Source organism: Natator depressus, chromosome 14, assembly GCF_965152275.1.
Source record: "Natator depressus isolate rNatDep1 chromosome 14, rNatDep2.hap1, whole genome shotgun sequence".
Classification (NCBI taxonomy): domain Eukaryota; kingdom Metazoa; phylum Chordata; order Testudines; family Cheloniidae; genus Natator; species Natator depressus.
The window spans coordinates 14,007,991-14,032,798 of NC_134247.1; the positions used below are offsets into that span (position 1 = coordinate 14,007,991).

General features: G+C 54.3%; 1 protein-coding gene across 1 annotated transcript in view; it reads left to right on the top strand.

Annotated features, from left to right (window-relative positions):
• The first annotated feature begins 7,004 nt into the window (after positions 1 to 7,004).
• Positions 7,005 to 24,808, top strand: part of LOC141999088 (polycystin-1-like) — a 53,952-nt gene continuing 36,148 nt past the window's right edge. The window contains exons 1-11 of the mRNA XM_074972234.1: positions 7,005 to 7,243; positions 7,904 to 8,285; positions 15,094 to 15,274; positions 16,177 to 16,388; positions 17,316 to 17,434; positions 17,875 to 18,022; positions 20,305 to 20,579; positions 21,077 to 21,835; positions 22,339 to 22,470; positions 23,464 to 23,639; positions 24,480 to 24,616. Coding sequence (XP_074828335.1) covers positions 8,255 to 8,285; positions 15,094 to 15,274; positions 16,177 to 16,388; positions 17,316 to 17,434; positions 17,875 to 18,022; positions 20,305 to 20,579; positions 21,077 to 21,835; positions 22,339 to 22,470; positions 23,464 to 23,639; positions 24,480 to 24,616 — 2,170 coding nt within the window. The 5' untranslated portion in view covers positions 7,005 to 7,243; positions 7,904 to 8,254. The remainder of the gene's footprint in view (positions 7,244 to 7,903; positions 8,286 to 15,093; positions 15,275 to 16,176; positions 16,389 to 17,315; positions 17,435 to 17,874; positions 18,023 to 20,304; positions 20,580 to 21,076; positions 21,836 to 22,338; positions 22,471 to 23,463; positions 23,640 to 24,479; positions 24,617 to 24,808) is intronic.

Sequence of the window (24,808 nt, forward strand, 5' to 3'; positions counted from 1 at the left end):
AGGTGTCAGTAACAGGAGGCAAGTGCGACTGCCTGCCTCTGCTGTTACAAAAATCTCTGCAGTGGTGAAGTGGGGTGAGAGGGCTGGGGTGCGGGGGCAGCTTATGGATCAGAGAAGTAAGTGAGATTTATGTAGGAAGTGCCAGTGGCTAGGCAGCAAGTGCTCACTGGCTGAGGCATTTCATGCTGCTCATAATTGTCTCCGCACCGCCTGTTTGCTGTGTCTTGCTTTATTATTGAATGATTAACTCCCTATGAAAGGGACTTTTTGTGAGCGTACATCACCCGGCATCAAGGGCCTGGATCGCTCAGCACTACCATGATACGAGGTGCCACCATGGTCTGTAATGAACTAGTCACAGTAGTGCTGCCCGCCTACAAATTCATGTATATATTTTTCTCAACTCCAGTTCCCCCTTCTTTGTTATTTCTAACACCTCAGGTTACCAAGGCTGAGAGGAACATGCATTTCCTGTCGCCCCCCTTTTTTCCTTTTTCTCTAGAGTCTGAAAAATCAAACTAGTCAGGATCACTTCTGTTTTTTAGTCAGTTTCACTCCTGAGCTCTGGGCTGCAATGTAAATGCAGCAGAAGGGGGTTGGTTTGTTTTCCTGGTGCTGTCACTTTAATGCCAGCGCTGTACAGCTGGACCTGTTTGCAAGGGGAGAATCAACAGCTTTGCTTTAACAACTGGCCTCTCAGGGCTGGTCATGGAGGCCAGAGCGCTCTGCCCTTTCTGGGCAAAGCAGGTGCGTCAGTCTGCCTGTGGGGGTGCCTGCAGTTCCACTGCTCTCCTCTATGGGGCGCTGTTGCTATGCAGCCTCAGCACTGGGCCCAAAGCTGAGGGGGCCCCAGCAGTAAAACCAGCAATGATGGGGCTGAAGGCAGCACCTCCAAAGCAATGGGGTGCTGGACGGTGCAGGACAGATTCAGGGACAGGCAATGACAGGGGTTTAGCCTACAACAAGGAAGGGGCAAGGACCCAGGCCTCAGAAGGGGCAGGAGTGGAGGGGCTTGGAGGTGGGAAGAGGATGTCCACAGCAGCCGGAGCCAGGTGCCGCAGGGGGAGCGAAGAGAGCCCAGCGCTGGAAGAAGCCACTCCGTGCCTAGCCAGCTGTGTCTGCACTTCCCTGGCAGTGAACTGCTCTCGCTCGGGGCTGGCAGAGGTTCCTCCGGGAGAGCCCTGCTCCTGGAGAGTGACCATTCTGTGAGTACCTCGCGGCTGCCTGGAAAGGGTGCCGCTTTTGGAGGGGCTGTGTCTCCAGCCTGTGCTCTTGGGAGGGGAGGAACTGCCCACGCAGGGAGAGGGCTGCAGTGTGTTTACAGGTGCTCTGCAGTGCTGGCCCCACGAGGCGGGGGAGCGCCTGTCCTGGGGGAGGCTGCTTTGATGGAATGTTAATGAAGTCCCAGGGTGCTGCCCAGCTGGTCCTGCGGGCCTGCCAAGGAATGTGCACTCCTCCTCTGGCTCCCTTCGGCCTTTGAACTCTGGGGAAAGGGCCTGCAGGATCTCAGGGAGACAGCAGTGCTTTAAGAAAAGGAGTACTTGTGGCACCTTAGAGACTAACCAATTTATTTGAGCATAAGCTGTCGTGATGCATCCGATGAAGTGAGCTGTAGCTCACGAAAGCTTATGCTCAAATAAATTGGTTAGTCTCTAAGGTGCCACAAGTCCTCCTTTTTTCTTTTTGTGAATACAGACTGACACGGCTGTTACTCTGAAAGCAGTGCTTTAGACACGTCTCCTGACGCTCCCGCCCTGCCCCCCCACCCCAGGCAAATGCTGCATTCTCAGACCCCTCTCAGAGGCAGTCAGGGAATTACTGCATTGCACAAAGAATCCCAAATGCCTGCACCAGGATGTCAGCCCTTGACCCAAGGATGCCCTCCTAGGCACTGGGGCCTAGTGGTTAGAGCATGGGACTGGGACTCAGGAAACCTGGTTTGTAGGCCCATCCCTTCTACTGATTCAGTGACCTTGAGCAAATCACAACTCCTGTATGCCTCAGCTCCCATAGCTGTAAAACAGGAATAATAATGCGTCACCCACCCTTATAAAGCACGTGGAGATTGCTGGGAGGACCATGCTGTATAAGTACACAGTGTTAATCTTTAGTGATTATTCTTTAATGGCAGCTGTGCTCGTCTGAGCTGCTAGAGTAGGATAAAGTGACGGCAGCGTCCCAAGGACATTGCACCCACATTCATGATACCAGTTTAAAGCGAGCCAGATGACCGGCGTCCACACGTGCAGGTTGGCGACCGTGTTGGTTTCGATCACAGTTCTCATTGCATGCTCTCTGGAGGGCAAGGGCTCTGCAGTAAGCTGGTTTCGTTAACATTGTTGCAAATGAAACTGCTTTCCGGATCAATTTAGTTTTTCAGCAGACAGGCCCAAGTCAGCGTCTCCGAATGGCTCGCTCAGTTCCCCATCCTGAGAGACCTTGCCCTCATTGATGCATATTAGATGGCAAACAAACCTCAAAGGCAGGGTAATTTCGGGGGAAGGATGGTCCTTAATTTAAAGCAGGGAGTATAGCCTAGTCTGAGCCCCAAACTGCTGGACAAGAGAGCTGGGTTCTATTCTTGACTCAGCCACTGCCTCGCTTCAGGCACGCCACATAACTGTGCTGTGCCTCAGTTTCCCTGAATGTTATATAGCTCCCCAGGAGGGGTTGTGAGCCTTCCGTAACATGTCCTGATGCACAGGTGCTACAGAAGGCTGGAGCCTTTCTTTATTTCTTACCAGGGTCTGGCACTTCCTGCCTCCAGTGGCTGAAGGGAAGGGAGGGGTTGGTTTAGAAAAGGGCTACCATGGAGAAGGTATGGGCCTCTGGGGGGCCCTGTCAGAAGAGATGGTTCTGTGGCAAGCGTCCCTAAGGAGCTCCAGCCAATGGCCCTCCAGACGCATTGGCACCTCAGGCTGTGTCAACGTGGCTGGATGAAACCCATAAATCAATATTTATCTCCTTGTTCCCATCAATCACCATGGCAGTGAGGCCTGATCACCCACAGTTTGCAGGCACAAAGCTGTCTCCTGGGACAACGGAACAGGCTGTTCGTATCCCTGCTGGCTGCAGTAGACTTGGGGCTGGTCACCTGGGCAGCCCTGGTTACCATCACCCTGAAGATGGTGGCTGGGCAGGCCTGCAATGCCTTGGCATGGAGATGGTCCTGCCAGAGGGTTCCTCTCCACCCAGTCAAGTTGGCCTTACTTCACCGAATGACCTTCTAATGTGAGCTCCCCTCTTGCCTCAAGGGGTTTCCCATTAAAACTCCCTCCAGTGCAGCCTATAACCAAGGGGGGGCATCCAAAACCCTAGATCCACGCGCCCCCAAAGTGCAGGGTGGGGGGATTTGATGTCTGAAGCCAGATTGCAAACAGCTCCTCCTTATAAAGGGCCAGACCAATAGCTCAGATCTTCCCCCCTGGACTAGGGTCTGTTGGAGACCCAGGTCTGAATATTGCTAGTCTGCATGCTCCAGTACAAGCCCAATAACATGCTGGCACAGACCCCTGCCTCCTCCCAGTGGAACCTGATTGGTTCCACTGCAGGGACCCCCAGAGAGAGAGACCCTGGAGGTCCCTTTTGCAGCCACTGCAAGTACCTGGGGCCTGATGATTGAAGGGTGAGGAGCTTTAATTTCCCCCCAATGTAACCATGGCTTCCCCCCACCCCCCACGTTCTCCTTGTGGATTCTGAGGGAAGAGTCTCCCAGCAGCAGGGGGTGGATGTTTGCGGCAAAGGAATGTTGACTTTATTAAAACATCCAGCTACGGCACGATAAGCAACCCCCACCCCTTGCTGCCCCTGCCCAACATACCAGTGAGGAACCTGGCAGAGCCTGAGATCTCACGGCAGAAGCACTTAGACAGCGGCTTCTGGGGGAAACATGCGTGGAGGATAGTTAAGCACATTCCTGAGGTTCCCTTCATGGGGTGGCTTCTGGATCGGATTAAAACGCAGGCTCAGAGTCCTGGAGAACCAGAGCAGGCGTCCCAGCCCCCTCGTATCCATGTGGTGGTTGCAGAGAACCCAGGGCAGGTTTCTCAATCCCCTGTCAGAAAACGGAGGCACAGTCAAATTAAACGACCTGCCCAAGGCCTCATGGCAAGTCAGTGGCAGAGCAGTGATCAGCTTCCTCCAGCCTCCCAACCCCCCCATCCGGCACTTAAGCTATTAGAGCGTGTGGCCTCTTTGGTGAGGGGCATGTGGTTCGGGGTTTCCCTGTGAACGTTTCGTAAAGCCAGTCGTCGCTATGGAGCAGTGCAAGAGCCTATGCTGGGTACAAATAACTCTTTGCTTTCAATGCAGGGACCTGTCCCACAACCACCTGAGCAAAGTCCGAGCAGAGGAGCTTGCTGGATACCCCAGCCTCCAGGTGCTGTAAGTAACTCCCTAGCCAGAGGCCCAACCCCTTCCCCTTCGGCTTGCATCACTCAGTTCACAATCTGATATTTGGTGGCAAGAAAGGGCCACTGGCAATGTTCTCAGCCCAGAGGCTCGACAGCCCACGAGGCTGATGCTACCAGCATCTGCAGCTGGGCATGGGGGAGCCCCTCCTAAAGCTTGTTGGCTATGGTGGGGGTGACAGTATCCAGGAGCCGTGCTTCTTTTGAACTCTGCAGCAGCCCATTGCCCGCTGCGTGCTAGCCCCGAGCTTTCCAGCACCATCCCCCAGCGGCAGCTGCTCCCTCCTGAGGGTGCATCTGGGCCCAGAGCTGTCTCTCCTTCCTCACCCGGGTCTCCTCTCTGGTCTCTCCTTGGCAGGGATTTGAGCTACAACTGTATCCGCACCATAGAGGAAGGAGCCTTCCGCCACCTGGGCAGACTGCAGTCGCTGTACGGTTATGTGCCTTCCCTCAGACCTCTCTCTACCTGTCTCCGTTTCTTCTGTCACCCTGCCTTGCATGCATTTGTCCCTGTCCCTCCTCTCTCCATCCCTGTATCCCTCTGACCCTCCCCCCACCCCCATTTTGGTATCATGAGCTTATTTCTCCCATTTTGGGGGTGGGGCTCTCTGCACAAACAGAGGGAAGTGTTTCGAGGTCCCCGACCTCCCTCCTCACTGCCCTCCCCTCTCCTCCCACAGCAAGCTCGTCTCTAACAGCCTCGTGTGTAGCTGCGCCTTGCGCTGGCTCGGGGCCTGGGTGCGAGAGAAGGGCCCGGCGCTCGTGCGCGACGCGGAGCTGCCCCATTGCTTCCAGCCAGCAGCCTCCGGCAGCATCGGGCTACTGAGGGCGGATTTCTCAGCTCTGACCTGTGGTGAGCGGCCCCACCACCACCATGGCACCCCCTGCGCCGATGGAGAGGCTGGGCTGGGCGGGGAGGAAGATCTCAGATGCGGGATGGAATTCCAAGCATGGAACAAATCTGCGAGGTGTCTGCCCCCCCACAACCCCAGCCCATGCGAGTCCGACAGAGCATCCCAAGCATGTGTTATGAATATGTAGGGGGGTGGAGGAATTCCTCAGCTAAACAGTGTTTTGACTGTCCCCTCTGGTGCTCAGTGGTAGTGAGGGAACTGCCTTCGTCCAGCACCTCCTTTGTATCTCTGGACTCTCTGGCTGCACCTGAGAAAACCGAGAGCTGTGTAACTCACAGGCTGCCAAAGCGTGCAGCCTCTCTGGCTCTCAGCAGTCCAGCTCTAGGGACGCTTCGTCTGTCTCTGTTCTGTTCCCCTTTTGGAAAGACTCTGGGAGTTTTCCCCTTGTGAGGTCAGGATGCCCCTTCCCATAGCGACCACCCCTCCATCAGCCAAGCACAGATATCCAGACTGTGCGGCAAAGCAAAATCACAGAGCAAAACACCGTAGGGCGTGGCTCAGCAAGCTGGCCTGGGGGACTGATGCAGACACAGGATACTGCTGATTGAGACCAAGAGGGGAGCTGGAGAAGAGTAACAGGGAGGATGAAGGGGAGAGAATCCACAGGGAAAGCTGGGTCAGACCAGGAGGATCTAGATGGGATAGAGAAACTGGGTGAGAGTAAGAAGAGTCAGACAAAAAAACTGCTTCAGGGTTAAAGAAAGAAGAGGTGACCCAGAAGGAGGTCACGTAAGGTCCCAGATAGCCTAGCTGCTGGAAGCCAACTCCATGTGCAAAGCATTGTGTGATGAGGGATGGCTTATTATAAATGTAGGGCAAAGTCCTGGCTCCTCCTACATCACCAAGAGTTTTGCTGTGGAGCCAGGATTTCACCCTTTGACAGGGTCTATGAATGTCAACAGGAAAGGGGCGAGAGGGAATTCGGAGACTAACACATCAAAGGCCCTGTGCAGTTGCAGAGTTATGCCTAAGAGGCGAGCTGATTTTCCCAAACCTGCCAAAGGGGGCAGCAAGTCCATGGCCAGTGTGATGTAAACTAAAGAACAGCTCACCAGAGTTTGCTGAAACTTTAAAAGAAAAATCACTTTTGGAATAAAAGGAAGCGTGAGACATTTCAACCCAGAAAGGAACTTTTAGAGGAAGTTTGAAAGGAGGGGACCCAGTGGTTTGCAAAAGAGATGGCCCTGAGCTGCAGGATCCAACCCCTCACCAGGAATTCTAACCTCCTGGAGTCCAGGGGTGGCCAGGGTTTGGAATGGGCCTATATGGAGTTCAAGGGAATGGCAGCAGGCCTGATTCACCAGTGCTGGCACTTCGTGGTGTTCTTTACATCTGTGCCAGGGAGCGGATACTAGGTGCAAAAGGCCACTAAAGCCAAGTTCGCCAAGTGGGAGCAATTCACCCCCACTCTGAGCAGGTGTAAAGGGTGACCCAAAGTTCCAGGCAGTGCAGAACCAGGGATCGGTTTCCAGCAAAATCTTTGCAATTAGCTCGCCTTTGCAGTTTTGGTTAGCGCCTCTGTGTAGGGTTTGCATTTGGGCTCAAATTTCTTTGTGTGATCTGAGCTCCTCGCCGTGTTGAGCTCTCTACACCTTCGCTAATAACAGCCCAGCCAAGGGTTCACCTAGCTCGGTTTCCCTTTCAGCCACTGATTTTATCTCCTGTGTGAAGGACCCAGAGACCAGGAGAGAGACAGTCCTGCTCTACTCCTACCTCCACCCTGGCACGCAGAGTCAGGCCTCTTGCCACGCGCTCTGCTCTCAAAAGGCGCACACCCATTATGGCCTGGACTTGGAGGACCGCTGCCTGTGTGGGTCACTAGGCAGCAGAGGGCCCGTGGACTGTGGGAAAGTGTGCTCCAATGAAATCCCGAGCCAAGCGTGCAATAGAACGGTTGTCCATGCCGTGTACCCCGTCCAGGTAATCGCACCATGAGTTAGGACCGTGTCTCGTCCGAGGGTATATCTACCCAGCAAAAGCGGTGTGGGGGCTGGTCTGCCTGAGCTAGCTTGAATCCAGCCGGCTCAGGTACCAACAGCAGTGAAGATAGTGTGGCGCAGGCTTGGGAGCTGAGGACGTACCCAGGGTCTGTGCCAGGCGTGTCTGACCTGCACTGGACCTGAGCTGCGCTGACTTCCCTGCTTTTGTTACCCAAGCTAGCTTTGGTAGGCTAGCCCATGTGCAGCTTTTGTTGGGTAGACAGACCCGGAGTGTGAAGTATTTCTCCTCCCCAGCCAGTGGGGACAGGCTGCTGCTCTGCGACAACTGGCACTGGGAGAGGTTTTCAGCTGGAGCATGTGCTTGCTGGAGGTGGGCTTATGGCACCTTCTACTCTCCGAGAGTAGAAGGAAAGGTGGCTAGTGGGAGCTCCAGATGGGGGTTTAGGGTGTTGGATGGAGCCCCCACCTGACAGAGAGGGGTTGGAGACAGGCCCCATCCAGTGTGGGGCAGAGAGGCTGTGGGAGTGAGAGAGATGGAAAAGGGCTCTCCCATGGCATGCTGGGGGATGGGGATCGGAGATGTGATTGTTATCAATACCCATGTAGTTCTGCGTCTGATTCCCTCTTTCCCCTCTGTCAGGTGAGCCTCTCGTTCTCTGCTCGGACCCATTACAGTCTCCATGAGGTGATTGAATTCACCGCTGAGACCCCGCTGCCTGGGACCCTGTACACCTGGGACTTTGGAGACGGAGGGGAGCAGTTCTCCAGCAGCAGCCCGAGAGCTCAGCATACGTATGCCCTCCCTGGCATCTATGTGGTGACAGTCAGGGCTCAGGTTGGGGAGAGGTCCCTGCTACATAGAGCTGCGGTCAGTGTGATCCTGCCTGTGGGGCCGGTGGGCATCGAGTGCCCCAGGGCAGTGGGGAGAGGAGAGAGCATCAACATCGGGATCCACACCCAGCAGGGCACTGACCTCTCCGTCCTCTGGAGGATGAAGATGCCAAGTGGACAAGAGACTGTGGGTGAGCTATTGCAAGGCGTTTATTTGGGATCGGTGTTGGTTTTTTCCCCCCCTGAGATGGGGAACTGGTCGGGGAACTTCCATGGCATGTGGCAGTGCTGGGTATTGGAGGAAGAATAGCAGGTTGTGACTCTGTCCTTCCTGCTCCCTTCCCTTCTGCCCCAGGTCGCGCACTACAAAAAGGAGAAGACAACAGCAGCAGCACAAGGCCCCGCAGGGCAGCCTGGGGAGGGCATAAAAGCAGGGCCAGGACAGCATAGTCTGGAGGAGGCGTGGCAGGGCAGCCTGTGAAGGAGGGTCAGTCTAAGGAGATGGGGAAATGCCAGGTGCATCCTGGAGGCCCAGGGGTGCTGTGCTCTGAGCAACAGGTGCAGGAGGCAGACAGAGACAGCTTGGAGAGGGGTGCTGTGATCCCAGGGAGCAGAGAGGAATGGCTGAGGGAGTGCCCTGGTCTCAGTGAGTCAGGGAAGCAGTGGAGGCGACCTGGTGGGCATTGCTGTACAGGGAGAGGGGGGTAGGAAGAGGATCAGGTTAAAACCAGCTGCCTGTCTGTGTGAGGAAAGCTCCCGCCACGCAGACCTTTAGAGAAGGGAGGGCCACAGCTGCGTATCCAGGGAGACTTGTAGCAGCCACAAAGAAAGGGTTTAAAAAAATAGCTGCCGAGTAAAGCCCTATAAAAGCGATCAACGTACTGCAGAAGACAGCAAAGTCAGTGAGGGGAGAGAGCTTACAGCACCGGGGACACAGACAGAGTGAGAAGAGGCTCAGAGGGACATCGAAGGGGTAATTCTCACACAGAGAGAGAGAATGCAGCTCAGCATTGCCTTAGCCCAGATGCCACTGTGATGGGCCTAGTAGGAAACCCTAGACAGACAGGTCATTTCCATGGCCCTTGTGTGGATCCTTCTCTCGGAGACTGTGGTACCCTGCGGAGCTGCATGGCAGGGGTGATGCTGAGCCAGGGCTTGCAGCTAGGCTGGCTGCTCCTCCTCCTGCTGGACAGAGGGACTGCTGGTACCTGGGGCCTTGTCTGTGGTGAGTGAGTAGGGCAAAGGTCCCCAGCGGTGAGTGGTGGGGAGGTGAGAGGACAGCACTTCCCTGCTGGGGCAGAATCTCTGTTGTGCAGGGTCTATTGCTGCTCGGCTGGGTTCGCAGCAGAGCGCAGTGGTGACTCTGGTATGCTCAGCAGCTCTCAAGGGGCATCTGGGCAGAGGCACCTGGCATGTTTAAGCTTAAATGTTGGTTCATGTTGAAGCAAACGGAGCAAACGGAAAGGAGAACGCGAGAGCTTGGATTGACTTTGCCATGTGGTCTCCTGTAGTCGAGTTCTGCCCTGCAGCGTCTTGGACCTCAGCCCCTTGTGTTCTCCTTCTCCGTAAAACCAGAGTGACTGAGGACATCTTGCGCGTGCAGCCTGTAAGAGGCAGCATGAGCAGCCAGGGTGAGACAATAGGGTCTCTGTGGAATTGCAGAAGGTGATGCCCATATGGTGTCCGCTCTCAGCCCTCGGGGAGCAGACCGATAATTCAGTGACTCCAATATCCTCTCTTCAAGAGTGGCCAATGCTGGGTGCTTCAGAGGAAGAGAGGAACCCTTAACAATGCACTTCATTGTGCATTACTTTTGCAAAGGGGGATAGCCTATGAGATCGGAGTCTTCAGCTTGTACAATTGCAGGTGGCTTCTTAATCTTCCACCTACTCTCTTTTTGAAATGCTCTAAGCTCTTGGTTCGCAACAGCTCAGTAGTAGCTGGCAAATATCTGGCTATGCAGCCGAAGCCATGGAAGGCTCTGAGCACCTCTTTCTTGCCTGCGTCTTCCTCGTAATGGTTGAGCACTGACCCCTCTTCTTTCTGGTTTGCAGTAACTCTTCCCACTGGGAGAGCAGCTCTATGCAATCAGTTGTCGATACTGCACTGGGCTCTTGCCTTGGTGATGGGCTTCTGGCCATGCCTTTGGCACTAGGCTATGGGCATTCTCTAGGTTCTTGGTCATGCCCAGCGGCATAGGTTAGGACTATGGAGCAAGCCATTGGTGCAAGCCCATTGTATAGATAATTGATATACCTGGCCAATGTACTTCACATTTACTACTAGATCATCCCATTGTAGTGTCCCTGGGACAGGACATGCTGAATGCTCAGGTGCCCTGGGCTCTCTGGCTCTGTGTGCTTTGCAAGACAAGTTCCCAGTGTTCCCTCTAATTGTTTATGTCCATGTGCGGAATGAATTTTGTTATGTGCACCAATATGGAGGTGATGTGCGACACAACACCTTCATATTGGTGCACATAACAAAATTCATGTGGTGGGGGTGGGGCCGAGGGGTTTGGAGTGTGGGAGGGGGCTCAGAGCTGGGGCAGAGGGTTGGGGTGTGGGGGATGAGGGCTCTGGCTAGGGGTGCAGGCTCTGGGGTGGGGCCAAGAATGAGGGATGCGGAGTGCGGGAGGGGGCTCAGGGCTGGGGCAGAGGTTTGGGGTATGAGGGGTGTGGGCTCTGGGGTGGGGCCAGGGATGAGCGGTTTGGGGGTACAGGTTGTGGTGGGGCTGTGGTGGGGAGTGAGGACCCCCCACCCCGCCGCCCCCAGCCCTCTCTCAGTGCAGCAGCTCAGGGCCGGAGAAGAGGCGCCTATCCCCAGCCGCAGCTCCGGTGGGGCTGAGCTGTGCCGAGGGAGGGGCTCCTCTCCCCGGCAGCTCCGGTGGGCCTGGGCCAGGCCGGGAGAGGGACTCCTCTTCCCCAATGGCGGCAAGTCCAGGGCAGGTCCGCACTGGGGGAGAGGTGTCTCTCCCCGCCGCAGCCCTGAGACCCTGCAAGGGGCTTAATAGAGAGCTGCGAGGCTGCGCAGCTTAGAGGGAACTTAGCCAGCACGTGTGTGTTTGCTTTTGTATTCTTGTGACGGCAGCTCCATGGCGGATGCCGATGCCAGGCCCCTGGGGCAGAAGGTTAGTGAGGCTTGAGGAAACGGAGTATCTAGTCACCTTATCCCAGCAGGTCCTTCCCGGAGCGGAAGGAAACAGAGAGGACAGGCTTGGTCATGTGTGTGGAGTGAAACCCAGGTGGCTAGAGCTAGTTGCACAGTGGCTGCAGCTCCTGTTGTGTCCTGCCCAGGACCCATCAGGACGTCTTTCTCTGGAGGCAGACTAGGGCCAAATTCAGCCCTGGCATAAGCAGACGCAGCTCCCATCAACGTCCGTGGGAAGCTGCATCTGCTTACACCAGGGCTGCAGCTGGTCCTCCATCTCAGCAACAGAAGCTCAAACCTCCGAACCTTTCCCTGCCCCCCAACATGCCACTACCTGGCCCTAGGAGTGTAGAGTTTGGGGTGTTCACTGCCACTGTGACCTACTTGCTGTGTTAATACAGCTCTGGCTGGATTCCCTCTCCCCAGGCTTTGTCACCCCAGAGAGTCCTGGGAGATGTCCCAGGCGTGTAGTGTGCCCAGGGGGGAACTGGCGCACCATTCCTCTAGGAAGCAAGCTGAGCTGACTCTCCATGCCCAGGGGTGTAGGGATGGGGCCAGGGGAGACGCTGCGCAGTCCCTATAGCCCGTATGAGGTGAGGGAAGCCTGCCCTGGAAGATAATGCTTTGTCCTTATGCCTGGTATGGGGCAAGAGAGCTGTGCTGAGTGTGTGTCTGGAGTGAGGCAGGGGAGGCAGGTCCACAGGTTGCTCTATCTTGTCTGGGGGGCTGGGGGCCTGTGCCATGTTCCCAGGCCAGGAGCAGCTGAGCCTGTGGCGTTGGGGCAGTCAGTGCTGCTATCCTACCCCAGGGAGCTGGCTTTGTGCTCCCAGAGCTGGTGTGGGGCAATGGGAATGAAAAGACTCAGCATCGCACCAGGAGACGTGAACACACATATAGCGTCAGCACTAGGCTGAGCGAGCCCAACGTAGCAATCTATCAACTGGGGCATCCCTGGTGGCTGCAAGACCTGCAGTAAAGACTGACCTGGACTCTTCTGTCCTCCCCCTGCACCCCAGCTGCATGGAACCTCCTGATGTCCGGACTGTTTGTGTGGGGTTGGGGGGGCTGGGTTTTGAAGAGCGCTCCCCTGGAGAATGGGGCAGGAGGGACCATGCCCTGCGCCCTGCAGGTGCATTATTTATATAGTGCTGCAGATGCACGGAAAAGACATAGAGTGAAATCCTGGCCCTGCTGGCGTCAATGGAACTTTTGCCGTTGACTTTGGCGGCGCTGGGATTTCACCCCCCATTTCTGCCTTGAGGAGGCAACACAGACCAGACCAAGTACAGGGCAACCGTCCAGTCAGGGGAGAGTACAGAGAGCTGAACCCTGAGGAGACCAGCTCAGAAAGGTTTCCTGAGGGACAAGGCTTTGGGGAGGGATTGGAAAGAGGAGAGTGAGGGCTCTGGACCCAGAGAAAGGATAGTCTTGTGGTTAAATCAGTGGACTGGGCTGTAGGAGACCTGCATTCAGTTCCTGGCTCTGCCGCCAATTCCCTGTGTGACCTTGGGCCTGTCACTTACTCTCTCTGCTCCTTGGGCTCTCACAGGGCTGCTGTGGGGAGAAATTTGTGACTGTAGATGAGGTGTTTGTGCAGTGCGGTGATGGGGCCATGCAGCTTCCCAGATCGAGATGGGAGACCTTTTCACATGCAAGGGACAACATGAGTGAAGATGCAGAGCAGAAAGTGGGTGTGGGAGGAGGAAATGGGTGTGTTGCAGGTGGGAGTGTGATTTTTGTATTTGCCTGAAGGCGAGAAGGGTGCTGTGCCTGGGAGAACAGACAGGGGAGGGGATTTTTTGATCCTAGTCTTATAGGTGCAGGCAGAAGCGTCCGAGTCACCCTCCATCCCATACCCCTCTTTTTCAGGGAGGAGTGGGAGACAGGGAGCAGAAACCACCGGGGGGGCGGGGATCCAAACCAAGTGCCCCCCCACCCCACTGTAGCAAACTTTTCAAGAGGGCTTGGTCTATCAGAACGGCCCAGCCAAAGCGCTGCCAGCAGCCTGTGGATGCCACTCCTCGGGACGGGGGAGCTAGGAGAGGTTCCTCCCTTGCTGGAGGAATTGATGGGGGCCTGGAACAGATCAAACTTTGTTTAGGGTTGCCATGGCAATGGATTTCTCTGACTTCCTGTGGAAGGGGCATTTTGGTTGTTGCCAGGAGACCCAGGAATGCCAGACAGGGCGCTCGCTGGCTCCCGGGCAACCATGCTGGATACTGTGACGGTCTCATTGATTGGATTGGATTTTTCTTATTCTCTGGTAAGTGTTTTCAACAGAGGGATGTTGGGGCTCAGAAGGCCGGCGCTTAGGCCTGCCAACCGTTGCTTAGGTTCCCGACGCTGGGGTAATAACACACTCGTCATCTCCTACCCCTTATGATGCAGCGCTTTAAATACCAAATTCCATTTTCTCCCCAGTCCTGCTTGTCCTGGCTCTCTCCAAGTTAAACACGTTCTCTTTGGACAAGAGAACAAAAGGCTTTGGGCTTTGGCCATGAAAAATGCAGAGCCTGGAGTCTGGGCTGGGACATCAGCAAATGGGAGATGAGTTCTGGGGTTCTTAACAGCAGAAGGAGTTAAACAGCAGAGGAAGTGGGGGAATTGCACAGACGGGCTAGAAATAGGAGTGGGGGGGCAGAGAGAGAGCAGCTCACTCCCTCCAACCCTGAACGCAGGATTTCTCCTTTGGGTTACCGCCTGCTTCCATTGCCCCCACATTTGAGGGTTCTTTTGTAATGAAACCTAATACTGACCATAGAGAGCCATTTAAAGCCCCAGTGTCTTGGCCTAGTTTTCTGCTCATGCAATGACCTTCCCCAGGCAGTTTCCATTGGATATTCTAGCTTTCCTGCCTAAGTTACTCCTGTGTGCTTTTAAGCAGCAGCCATGTTCCACCCCAGAGGTGGCTGCATTTCAGTGGTGGCTGAAGTGATTCCTGTATCTGAAATCTGTAAAGTGCTTTAGGATCCTATGGGGTGAAAGATGTCAACTCGATGTAACACTCACTATCATTTAGTTTTCCTTCCTCCTAAACCCAGGATTTTATGTGCTGCAAAAGTTCCCTTACAGAAAAAGGTCCTTTTACTCCCAGTTCTGTTTTCTCCTGAGGGTAAGCTGGATGGCAGCACCTCAAGGTGAGGCTCTGGGTTTCTGTTCCTGTCTCACACCGAATAGTTCCTCTGGAGCTGCCGTTTGCAATTCCTTTGCTTCCTCCATGAGGCAAGTAGGTTTGTCACCTGAAGAGCTTTATCCCAGGCCTCCATCTGCTTCTGGAGTGCAAACAGAGAGGGAGAGCCAGAGCATTATCAACGCTGGCCCTTCTTGATCCTTTTACCTCCGCACTGGGACAGCTAGAGCTAATGGGGTGTTGAAGGGAAGGGAGCTCCTGCTATGGGGGGTATCCTCATTATGCTCCTTGAGGCCTTGATGCTGCCTTTGCAGAGGGGGCATTGTTGGGCGTGGAAGAGGCTCATGCCGTGGTGCAGATCTCTCCTTGCCGTATGTTACACCAGAGAGGGTGACGTACTAGGTCATAGTGCTGGGGAAGGAAGCCCAAGAGGGTTAGTTACCACCTCCTGACACGCTCCACCGGCCAAGTGTTCCAGAGAGGAATAAGGACCTGCAGGAACGCACTACCAAAGCGGCGGGTAACCTTCCTCAGTCTATGTGGCTGTGCCAGGGCTTATCTCCTTGAGCTACGTCAGCTGGAGGAGCTGGCAGTGCTAGGCTCTCTGGAATGTGATTCGCCTTCTACTGCGAGTGCTGTGTCAGGCTGAGCCCGGAAGGTTCACAGTGGAAGTTCTGGCAGCATGGGGACCCTTCTCAGCTGTTGTTCTTAATCTTTAGATGAATCCTGTTGCTCTCAAGGTGGACGGATCCATTTAGAGAATCTGAACTGCTACTGGCTCAGCGACGCCAAGGAAACCTGGCAGGATGCGAGAAGGCTCTGCCAGGGGATCCCCGGTGGAGATCTGGCCGTTGTAAGAACTCAGGAGGTGCAGAGCTTCCTGCAGGAGACTTTCTCTGGGTGCGTATCCTGTTCCAGCCCCATTCTCTTTGCTCTGATTACAATGGTGAAGTCACTACTACAAAAGTTATTCTTGTTCAGGCACCATGGCAATAATACAGGGAAGCTCCTTGTCTCCCCTAGCCCCATTGCCCAAAGGTAGTGTTGGGTACATTACAGTGAGCCAGGCCTAGAGGCAATGTCAGGCAATGTGTGCCGCAGTAATAGCCTTTCGCCGGGCTGTCCGGGTGTGGTTGTGTGATGACATAGCTGGATGTAGCTCACACCTTTAAAAAGCACGTGTGGATCCTGACAAAGACAGATCCACTCAAAGCAGGCAACAGGACAAGCGCAATAGCCATTCTGAGCCATAGACATGGTGGGCTGGATTTTTGGAAGTTCTGAGTGCCCACAACTCCATTTAAAATCCCTGGGAGGGAGCAGCAGGTGCTTAGCACCCCTGGGAATCAAACCTTATGCACACGCTTCAGGGATCCTCTAGGCAGCTGTGCTGGGAATTGTGGGCGAGGTATAACGACCCAGCCACCCGGCAGTGGCTTTGGGGAGCCCTGCGAGTGAATGTGGTGCACCCAAATCAAGATGGCTCGGGCCTTTACAGCACGCACTAGTTCATTCGCACCAGGGCAGGCTGCAATAGGAGCCATTTCTAGTGCAGAGGAGCCTCCAGGAAATGTGGGGTCTGTGTTTTTGGGGTATCCCCTGGAGACAGAACCATGGCCACCCATTCTGACATGTCTGACCTTTTCCTCAGTGTTAGATTGTGGGGTGCTTTTCCTCTGCTGACTGGGGTCAAAGGCACTAACCGCACCACCACCTGCCCCAAGCCCTGCTCCCTTTCCCAGCCACTCCTTGCGTTCTGTGTTGCATTAAGCAGAGGTTCTTTCTGTCTTTCTCCCTGGCAGCGCTGGTGTGGTCTGGATTGGGCTCAGCTCCTTGGGTTCCTTGCTCTGGGTCGATGGGAGCCTTGTGGACTCGTTCCAGAACTGGACCCCCTTCGGTCGCCCCGAGGGCAAGGAGGGCTGTGTCCAGATGCACCTCCTCGACACAGAAGGGGTTTGGAGCAGTAGCCCGTGCTCTGCAAAGTCCTCGTTCCTCTGTGAGAGGGGAGCTGGAGGTACCATATGTCCTGCTGGCACCTGGGGGTGGGAATGTGTTTATTGGCTGGACTGGGAGATTATGCTGCATACCATTGCCAACAGGAATAAAAAGGCATTCCTTGCAGCCCTTGGAGGAGCCGAGTGCTAAGGTGGGCCGCTGGTATCATAACCCATTGCTTTATACTGCCCTTTCATCCTGGAGGACCCCAATGCTCTTACCAAGCCCTGGTCCCATGCTATGAGAAGCTGAGTGCCTCCCAACTCCCAGTGAGGAGGGCCCTGTCATTAATATGTATTTATATTAGTCATGCCTAAGGCTTCCAATGGAGATTGGGGTCCCATTGCGCTAGGTGCTGTACAGACATGTAGCAAGAGACCACCCTTGCCCCAGAGAGCTTACAGGACAGAAGTGTTATTATCCCTGTTCTAAACTGGGGGAACTGAGGCAGAGAGGGATTAAGTGACTTGCCCAAGGGTCGCCCATGGAGTCTGTGGAGGAGCTGGGAACAGAACCCTGAGCACCAAGTCAATCTCTTAACCACAAGGCCACTCTTCCTCTCCGCAGTTAGCACCTGAAAGTTGATGCTCTGTAGTGCTCTACCCCAGACCCTGGCAGACTCCCGTGTACTCTGATGGCAGGTGTATGCCAGGGCCATGGGTGTTTCTGAATATATACATAGGTATTTCTGTGTTCGTTCAGCCCATTCACATGGGCCCTATTGCTCCCCCCCAACATGCCCTTTCCTTCCAGTCTCCACCCTGGCAGATCTAGGCCCCAGTTCATCTAAAGCACGTGTTTACAGATTTACAGGCTGAGTCAAGACCCCCGCGCAGCCAGGTGGATCTCCTACAAGCCTGCCACTTCATCTGTGATGCAAGCCTGCAGCAGGGCCCGACAGAGCTTTAAGCTGGGACATGACCGTCCATGTGCTTTGTCTTTGCAGTCACCCTGCCCAGCCCAGATGTGTTCCTGACGGGCGTGCCGGTGTTCAGTGGAGTCTACGACGTGAGGAACGTCAGCACCGAGCAGCTGCCTCCTCTCCTGGGGCCTGACAGCATTGAGGTAGCATGCAAACAGAGCCAGACAGCTGGTGTGTGTGAACGCTGGATGGGTCCATCGGAGACCTCCTCTCCCTTCCCTCTCTAGTCTATATACCTTGCTGAGAAGCCTTTGGGACAGGGCAAACCCTTGGGAAGAGAACACAAATCAACCCAGGAGCACAGCCATGTCAGATGAGGCTGTTCTCTCAATGTTTATGGCCCACGGGTTATGGGAAACATCAGAGAGAGCCAGGCTCTGTATTCCCAAACCAGATAACCGTGGCCACGCTTCAGGTCAAGCACTGATCTTTAGGAAGCTTATTTGAACTACACAGGAACATCACAACAGCACAGGTCCCTCCATTACCACCTCACCCTCAACTTCCCCTGCCAGTTCCTTCCAGGAGGCCTCTTTGGACCTCCCTCCTTCACATGTTTATTTCCTGGTCTTGTGTCTTGTAGTTGATGCTCTTTCCAGGCCTCTGGTTCAGCCACGCTGGTATTCTAGTCTCTGTAGACTTCGGGATACGAGGGACAAAGAAGCCTGTTCTGATCCGGTTCCAGATCCTCCGCCCACATTGCAACCCCAACCATCACTTGGTTCCTCCTGGTAAGAGTTCAGCATCCATACCTCTGTCTCTTATTCTCTGATACTCGCAGACCATCTGCCTAGACCAATGGGGTTGTGCTGGTGCGTTGGTGGACATTATAAAAGGACAGGGAGAGATTATAGCTGCTTGATAGTCTCTATGCTTAAAGCCTCTGGCTCTGTTTGACTCTTGGTGGGATGCTAAGATAGACTGGTGGGCTCATCCTCACATTTCCCTCCAGACCTCATCTGGGTACTTTGCCCCTCTGGGTTGCATGGAAGGGACAGAAGAACCCTGACAAGCGAGTCTCCCACAACTAGGTGACTTGTAGAGATGGTCGGGAATTTTTCGGTGAACTGTTTTTTCACTGAAAAATGCAGATTCGTCAAAACTTATTGGGGGGGAAAAATGTTTTGAAATTGTCTAAACTTCCCATTTCAAATTTTTCAAAACAAAAGCTCTGTTTTTTTTGAGCCGATACAAATTTTATTTTGAAATGTGAGTCAATTTAGACTAAAAAAAGGGTTAAAGAGAAAAACAGTCAAACTCCAAATGAAGCATTTTGAAATGTTCCGAATAAAATGTTTCCATTTTTCGCAATGGCATTTTTCGCAATTACTGTGTGGGCCATATTCATTGATTCATTGGTCTGTTCTCCTTCCTATTCCTTTTTTTCATTCTCTGTATTTGTGTTTCAACCTCCTCCTTTTCACACCCATTTCCCCCCCCCCTTCTCGTTCTCTGCCCGTCCTCCCCACTGTATCTCCTAAGTCAGGGGTGGCCAACCTGAGCCTGAGAAGGAGCCAGAATTTACCAATTTACATTGCCAAAGAGCCACAGTAACACGTCAGCAGCCCCCCCCGCCTCACCGCCCTCAGTACCTCCTGCCCGCCAGCAGCCCTGCTGATCAGCACCTCTCCCTCCCTCCCCGTGCCTCCTGCCCACTGCGATCAGCTCTTTCGCAGTGTGCAGGAGCTCTGGGATGGAGTAGGGAGGAGCAAGGGTGCAGCAGGCTTAGGAGAGGGGGCAGGAAGGGGTGGAGGCCTTGGGGTAAGGGGTGGAGGGGGGGCAGGGCCTGGGGTTGAGCAGTGGAAAGTTGGCACCTGTAGCTCCAGCTCCGGAGTCGGCGCCTGTAGAAGGAGCCGCATATTAACTTCTGAAGAGCCGCATGCGGCTCTGGAGCCACAAGTTGGCCACCCCGTCCTAAGTGCATTGTGAGCTCAGTAAGGCCAGATCTATGTTAGAAAAGGTTTGCCAGTGTCGCTCTTCCAGCAACCCTCCAAATGGAGAGACCGCTTATATTGGCAAAAATGTGCTTTTGACGGAATAGCTGATACCAGTTTGGTGAGCAAAATAAGCTTCACCTGCCAAAGCACCTTTGTGCTGATCTAACTGCATCTACACGAGGGCTTTTGCCAGTAGAGAAATGGGACGCACAAATCACTCCCTCATCAACGTTGCTACACCTGCAAACATTTCTAGTGTTGACCTGGCCGACCATTCCAGTTGGTGCCAGCCTTTGGAACCCACCAGGTTCGGATCCTTTTGAAATGAGACAAAACCAGGGTTCCCAGCGTTCTGATTGGTGACACGGTTTGTATCTGACACCCACAAGAGGGTTAATGATCTCCCAGAGGCTGCTGGGAAATGATTAACAGCGTCCTGCCATTAGGTTATGCTCCCTCAGTGAGGATGTCCTGAGTAGGATGTTGTGCTTTTATCTGGTGTCCCGTTGGCTGGGGGGTATTGTCACTTTGGGCTTGGGTGGAGCTCAGTCTGAACTGGTTGTTTCTGGTTTATAGTAAAAATAAACACACATGTAGTACTGTCCTGAATCCACAGGCAGCAAAGTGCCAGTGGGCTGGCATGGTCCCTTTGATACCGATGGGAGAAAACAAGGCAGAGACAGGTGGTGACTTGCCAGAGGCCATATAGTCAGTCAATGGCACAGCCATGAATAGAACGAACTCCCAGTGAAGTGCCCTGTCCACCAGGCCATGCTGCCTCCCAGCTTAGGAAACTCTCTTGCTTCATCCAGCTTGTCCAGATCAAACTTTGGGGTGTTTGAAATCCAGATGTGGCTCCAGATCTAGTTCCAGAACATGGCCTGGTCCCTTTCTCTCCTTGCTTGCTTGGCTCTGCTAAGTTAGTTGCTTGGCTTGGAAATTTCGCTACAATATGAATGATTTGTTGGAACAAGTGTCTAGGGGAACACATGCCGGTTACAAACCATAACCCAGTTTGCTCCCTCTTTGAGCTCTCCAAGTCCAGCGTATCTTGCAGCACGTGTGCTTCTTCCCAGGCTGCGAGCTTCTTCACACGCCATTCGCCTGCTGTCACCCCCAGCCGCTCTGCAACAGCACGGGTCGCTGCCCCAGCGGGCAGCAGTGGTGCCCACTGAGAGAAGGCTGCTTGAACATCTCCAGTCCTTGCAGCTCTTATGCCTTTGAGAATGTGACTTCCAGCATCCTGCCCATCCGAAACCCCCCACGTTACAGCGGGACCCCGCCCTTCTACCAGCCAGTGGCTGACTTCCCCCTGCTCCTCGCTCCCAGCAGCACAAACAGGCATGTCCAGGTAAGTGCTCTCAGGACCTTATTCTGCTGCATCTTCTCTCTCCCACCTTCTACTGCCTGGTATCTCCTGCCCTTTCTTCCGAGTGTGTGTGTGTGTGCGTGCGTGTGTGTGTGTGTGTGTGTAAATCCCACTGTGACACCATGATGAGTCTTTGTGGTGATGTGTAATTCAGGCCACACCATCATGTTGAGACACACCGTCACTCTGTGTCCACACCACGTGGTGGTGTGAAGAGACAACCCTCACACTTGCATTGCGATGCCTGAAATGAACTCTGGGATGGACCCAGGAAAATGAAGGCGTGTCCCAGGAATTTTGGCCAGCCCTGTGACTCTCCTTTCCCTGGCTTCTCCTTTCCTGCTCTCCCCTGATTCCTCCTCCTTTCTTTGTGCTCTCTTCACCACCACTAACGTGGGGAGGCAGGATGTTTCATGGAGACTAGGCGCAGGCCGGGGTCTGTGGTTGCAATGGGAGACGACTCTTTCTGCGTGTTTCAGGTTCTCCTGCCTAGAGAGGAGATCAGCGTGTCTCCGGACGACATTATTGGAATACAGCATAACGCAGAGGTGGGCTCCCTCCTCCGGTGCCGGCAGCACTCCCATTCCCCCTGGCGGCAGAGCTATATCAGCCTCGCGAAGGCTGGCTGGTGGGAGGGAAGCATCAGCAGCTTTACCAGCCCCACCTGGGTGGACCATGTCGTCTGTGATCTCCGAGTGACCTTTGTGGGCAAGACCCGGAGCTTTGCAGCCACGCCGCGGCTGGCCAGGCATTTGGCACACGGGGCGTACACCTACACGGCAACGGTGAGGAATGCGGTCAGCAGCAGGCAGGTGAACTGCACGGTGGAGGTGCAGACCAAGGTCGGTGGGCTGCAGATTATCCACCCGACACCGGTCAGCGGGAAGCTCAATGTGGCCACCAAGAGAGAGACTCTGATTGTCATCAAGATTCTCTCCGGCTGTAATGCCATGGCTCGCTGGATGGCACCCGTGGGTAAGGCTGGGGTGTTGTTTGAGGCCACCTGCCCGGGCAGCATTGTAGCACATGTCCCCGCCTGCCACAGAGACACTGCAGATACTTGGTTCTCCTCGGCCCTGCTTCGCATGGAGGAGCCGAGAATGGAGATGCTGAATGTGCTGGTGTCCAATGAGATCAGCTCCCAGAAGCTGTCGGTGAAGATCCAGTCATACAATGCCATCGAAGGGCTCCGGGTGGTGCCGCCTGGCCCCCGCAGGATGCTAGTGGATGTGTCTCAGGTAGGTCATCTTGCTGCAGTTATCACGGCTGGGTTATCATCAAGGGCATCCCTCCAACATCTCTGGCCCCGCTGCCACTCCGTCACCCTATTGGATGCTGGCATATGGGCTGCCTGATGGTTTTACTATAACACCAAACCTATGGTCACGCAGCTGCAAGATGAACCTGTCCTCATCTAGCTGAAGCTTCCAAGAAGGGTAGCCCCGGAGCCTGTCTTACCCTCCCTCAGGATGCACTGGGGCCCCAAAAGCCAGGCTAGCATGGGGCATTGTGTGTCTCACCTCCCTGCTTCAGTGTCAGGGAGCCGGCTGTGTTACGTCCATTGCATGGCTGCTGGGGAGCAGGCAAATGCCGATGTTCCCTGTGGGTGAAGTCTTCCATCGCTTTGCTTTAGGCCTGTTGGCACTTTCCACCCCTTAGCCCTACTCAACACAACCAGGAAGAAGCAATCTGAGCCCAGCCCATAGGTCTGCTGTAAACTGCTGATTGTTTTGCTTGGCAGGTGTTCTCCGCAGAGCTGACCCAGGGCTCCTCTGTCTCCTACAACTGGGTCATCGACAACATGGACATGTTCGCCTACAATGGACAGACCTACAGCGTCAAGTTCAAGAGGCCTGCCACGTACCAGCTGAAGGTGAGCAAGTGTGAGAACCAACCCTAGGTTCCTTCAGCTGTGGCCCAGATCATAAAGCAAGGGAAGAGTGTCTCGGAGTCAGAACAAGGAACTGGGGAGTCAGGGCTCCCGGGTGCCTTTTCTAGCTCTGCCACTGCTGTGCTGTGTGACTTTCAATAAGACACTCTGTGCTTTAGGTTCTCCGCTTGTAAAAGGGAGGCGGTAATTCATATCCCCCTCACCGGCTGGTTCGGAAGGGGTTAAATGTTTATAAAATGCTAGGAGACCCTTCAGTCAGGAGCACCGTATTACTCCCCGCCCCCAGAGGGGTACTTTTGGGAGGAATGATGGATAGGCAGACAAATATGCAAATTATTATTAAAATCAAAACACAAGGGTGTAAAAACTTGCTCGTTCAGCCGAAGGCCTGGCAGGACTCAAGACATATCAGGCAGAAGCACGGAACAGCCACTGTCAAATAGTAGCAGCTTGACTCAGGACTCTGTACTCTACACACTTGCCCCAGTTGCTTTTCCCCCACGGAGACTTAACTTCTGATGGGAGTCATTGTATGCTCCACTCTGCCGCTGCTGAGTTGCCAGAGGGTGCTGTCTGGGCAGTGATTAGCCGCCGTTGCATTTTCCTGACTGTTCTGTTCCTGGCTCCGGGCCCCACTCTCCCTGTGCTCCCAATGAGAACATCACCGCAGTGCTACCATTCCCTGGACCTCTTCCCCCAACATGGGCGGCAGGATGCACTATGCTGGGAATCAGGGGAGCGTGTAACATGGGTGGGGCGAGTCGCATGGGAATGCGTTGCAGCCAGGGTCTGTGAGACAAACCAAGGGGGGAGGAGAATCCGTGGTCGTGGTACTGTGGGGTGGGAGGCATCGACGGTCCTGGTGGGGTGGGCGGGGAGGTCAGAGGTCTGGAGTAGATGGGGAGTCGGAAGAAGGGAATGCCGTCTGTTCAAATTTCTTTGCGTGGTTGATGCCCTTCTGTTCCTTCTGCACAGCTGCGAGCTGAGAACCCTGTGAGTTCGGAGGTGGTGGAAGTGGCGCTGGCAGCCGAGGCTATGAATCCACTAGCCAACCCTGAGATATTGGGGCTCCCTGGGGTGGTGGCAGTTGACACCCTCCAGACTTTGGTGTTCAGGGTGGAAGTGGACACTGCCATGGAAGTCACTGTGAGGTGAGAGTCCCATGGAGTCCAAGAAAGGAGAATTCCTCCCGCAGACTAATGTGGTCTGATCCCAGAGCGGATCACCAAGGAACTTCCTAGAGAGACCAGCCTTCATGGGCAGCACTCCTTGTACCATCTGCTGACATCCTGTTTCAGTGCCTCTTTATGTGTGATCTCTGACAGGAGTCCTTTCTCCCCCGCAGCTGGGTCAAGGCTGTAAAGGGGTATTCTAAGAGGTGGCAGGTTGGAACTGGTATCTCTCATCAGGAATGAGGAACCAAGGTGGGATATGTGGAGATTATTCAAGGGGTGAAAATAGAATTGTAAAACTTGGCTGGGTTTGAGATCCACCCCCAATGGGCTTAAGTTACCAGAGGCTCTGGTGAGAAATGTTCGCAGGTGATGTGGCGTTGGAGGGCCTTGGCCAGCTATGTCAGTAAATGCCAAAAGGAGCGGTCTCTAGGCAACAACTTTCTGCAAAGCCCACACCACAAACTAGGCAGAGACTGAGCTGGAAAAGATGCATTGATAGTGGGACATAAGAATTGCCATGTTGGATCAGATGCGAGGTCCGTCTCGCCCAGCCTCCTGTCTTCAGAGAAAGGTGCAAAAAACCCAACCCCACTGTAGCCGATGTGAGATCATCTGTTTTCTCCCCCGATGTTGGATTTCTTCCTGATCCTTTCTAGATGGAGACTGGCTTTAGCCTTGAAACATGAGCTTTAATGTCCCTTCCAAAATGTACATTTGCATTTGTTGTTCTAATGCTGAGTATTCATGATATTCACACAACTGCCCAGTCTCTGAACCGGACCCCTGTCTGTGAGATGGAGCTGTTTCTCTTTGCAGGTGGGGCTTTGGGGATGGCAGCCCGGAGGTGGAGAGTCTCTTGTCTCCCCCCTACGATTCTCAGCTGTCACGTCCAGATCCACAGGGAGAGAGGGTCCAGGTGCTGGCCAGAGTGACCCACACGTACACTCAACCAGGTAAGAAAGGGGCTGATCCTGAGGGGTCACCTGGGCTCAGAAGGGCTCTTAGTCCACGAGTTGGAGAGAGAGAGAATGGGAAAGGAAGACAGAAGGATGATGGGAGAGAGATACCGTCTCAATTATAGTTCAAATGAGTACAGAGAAACAGCCTGAGCACAATGGGAGTGACACATTCTCTCTCTCTAGGCA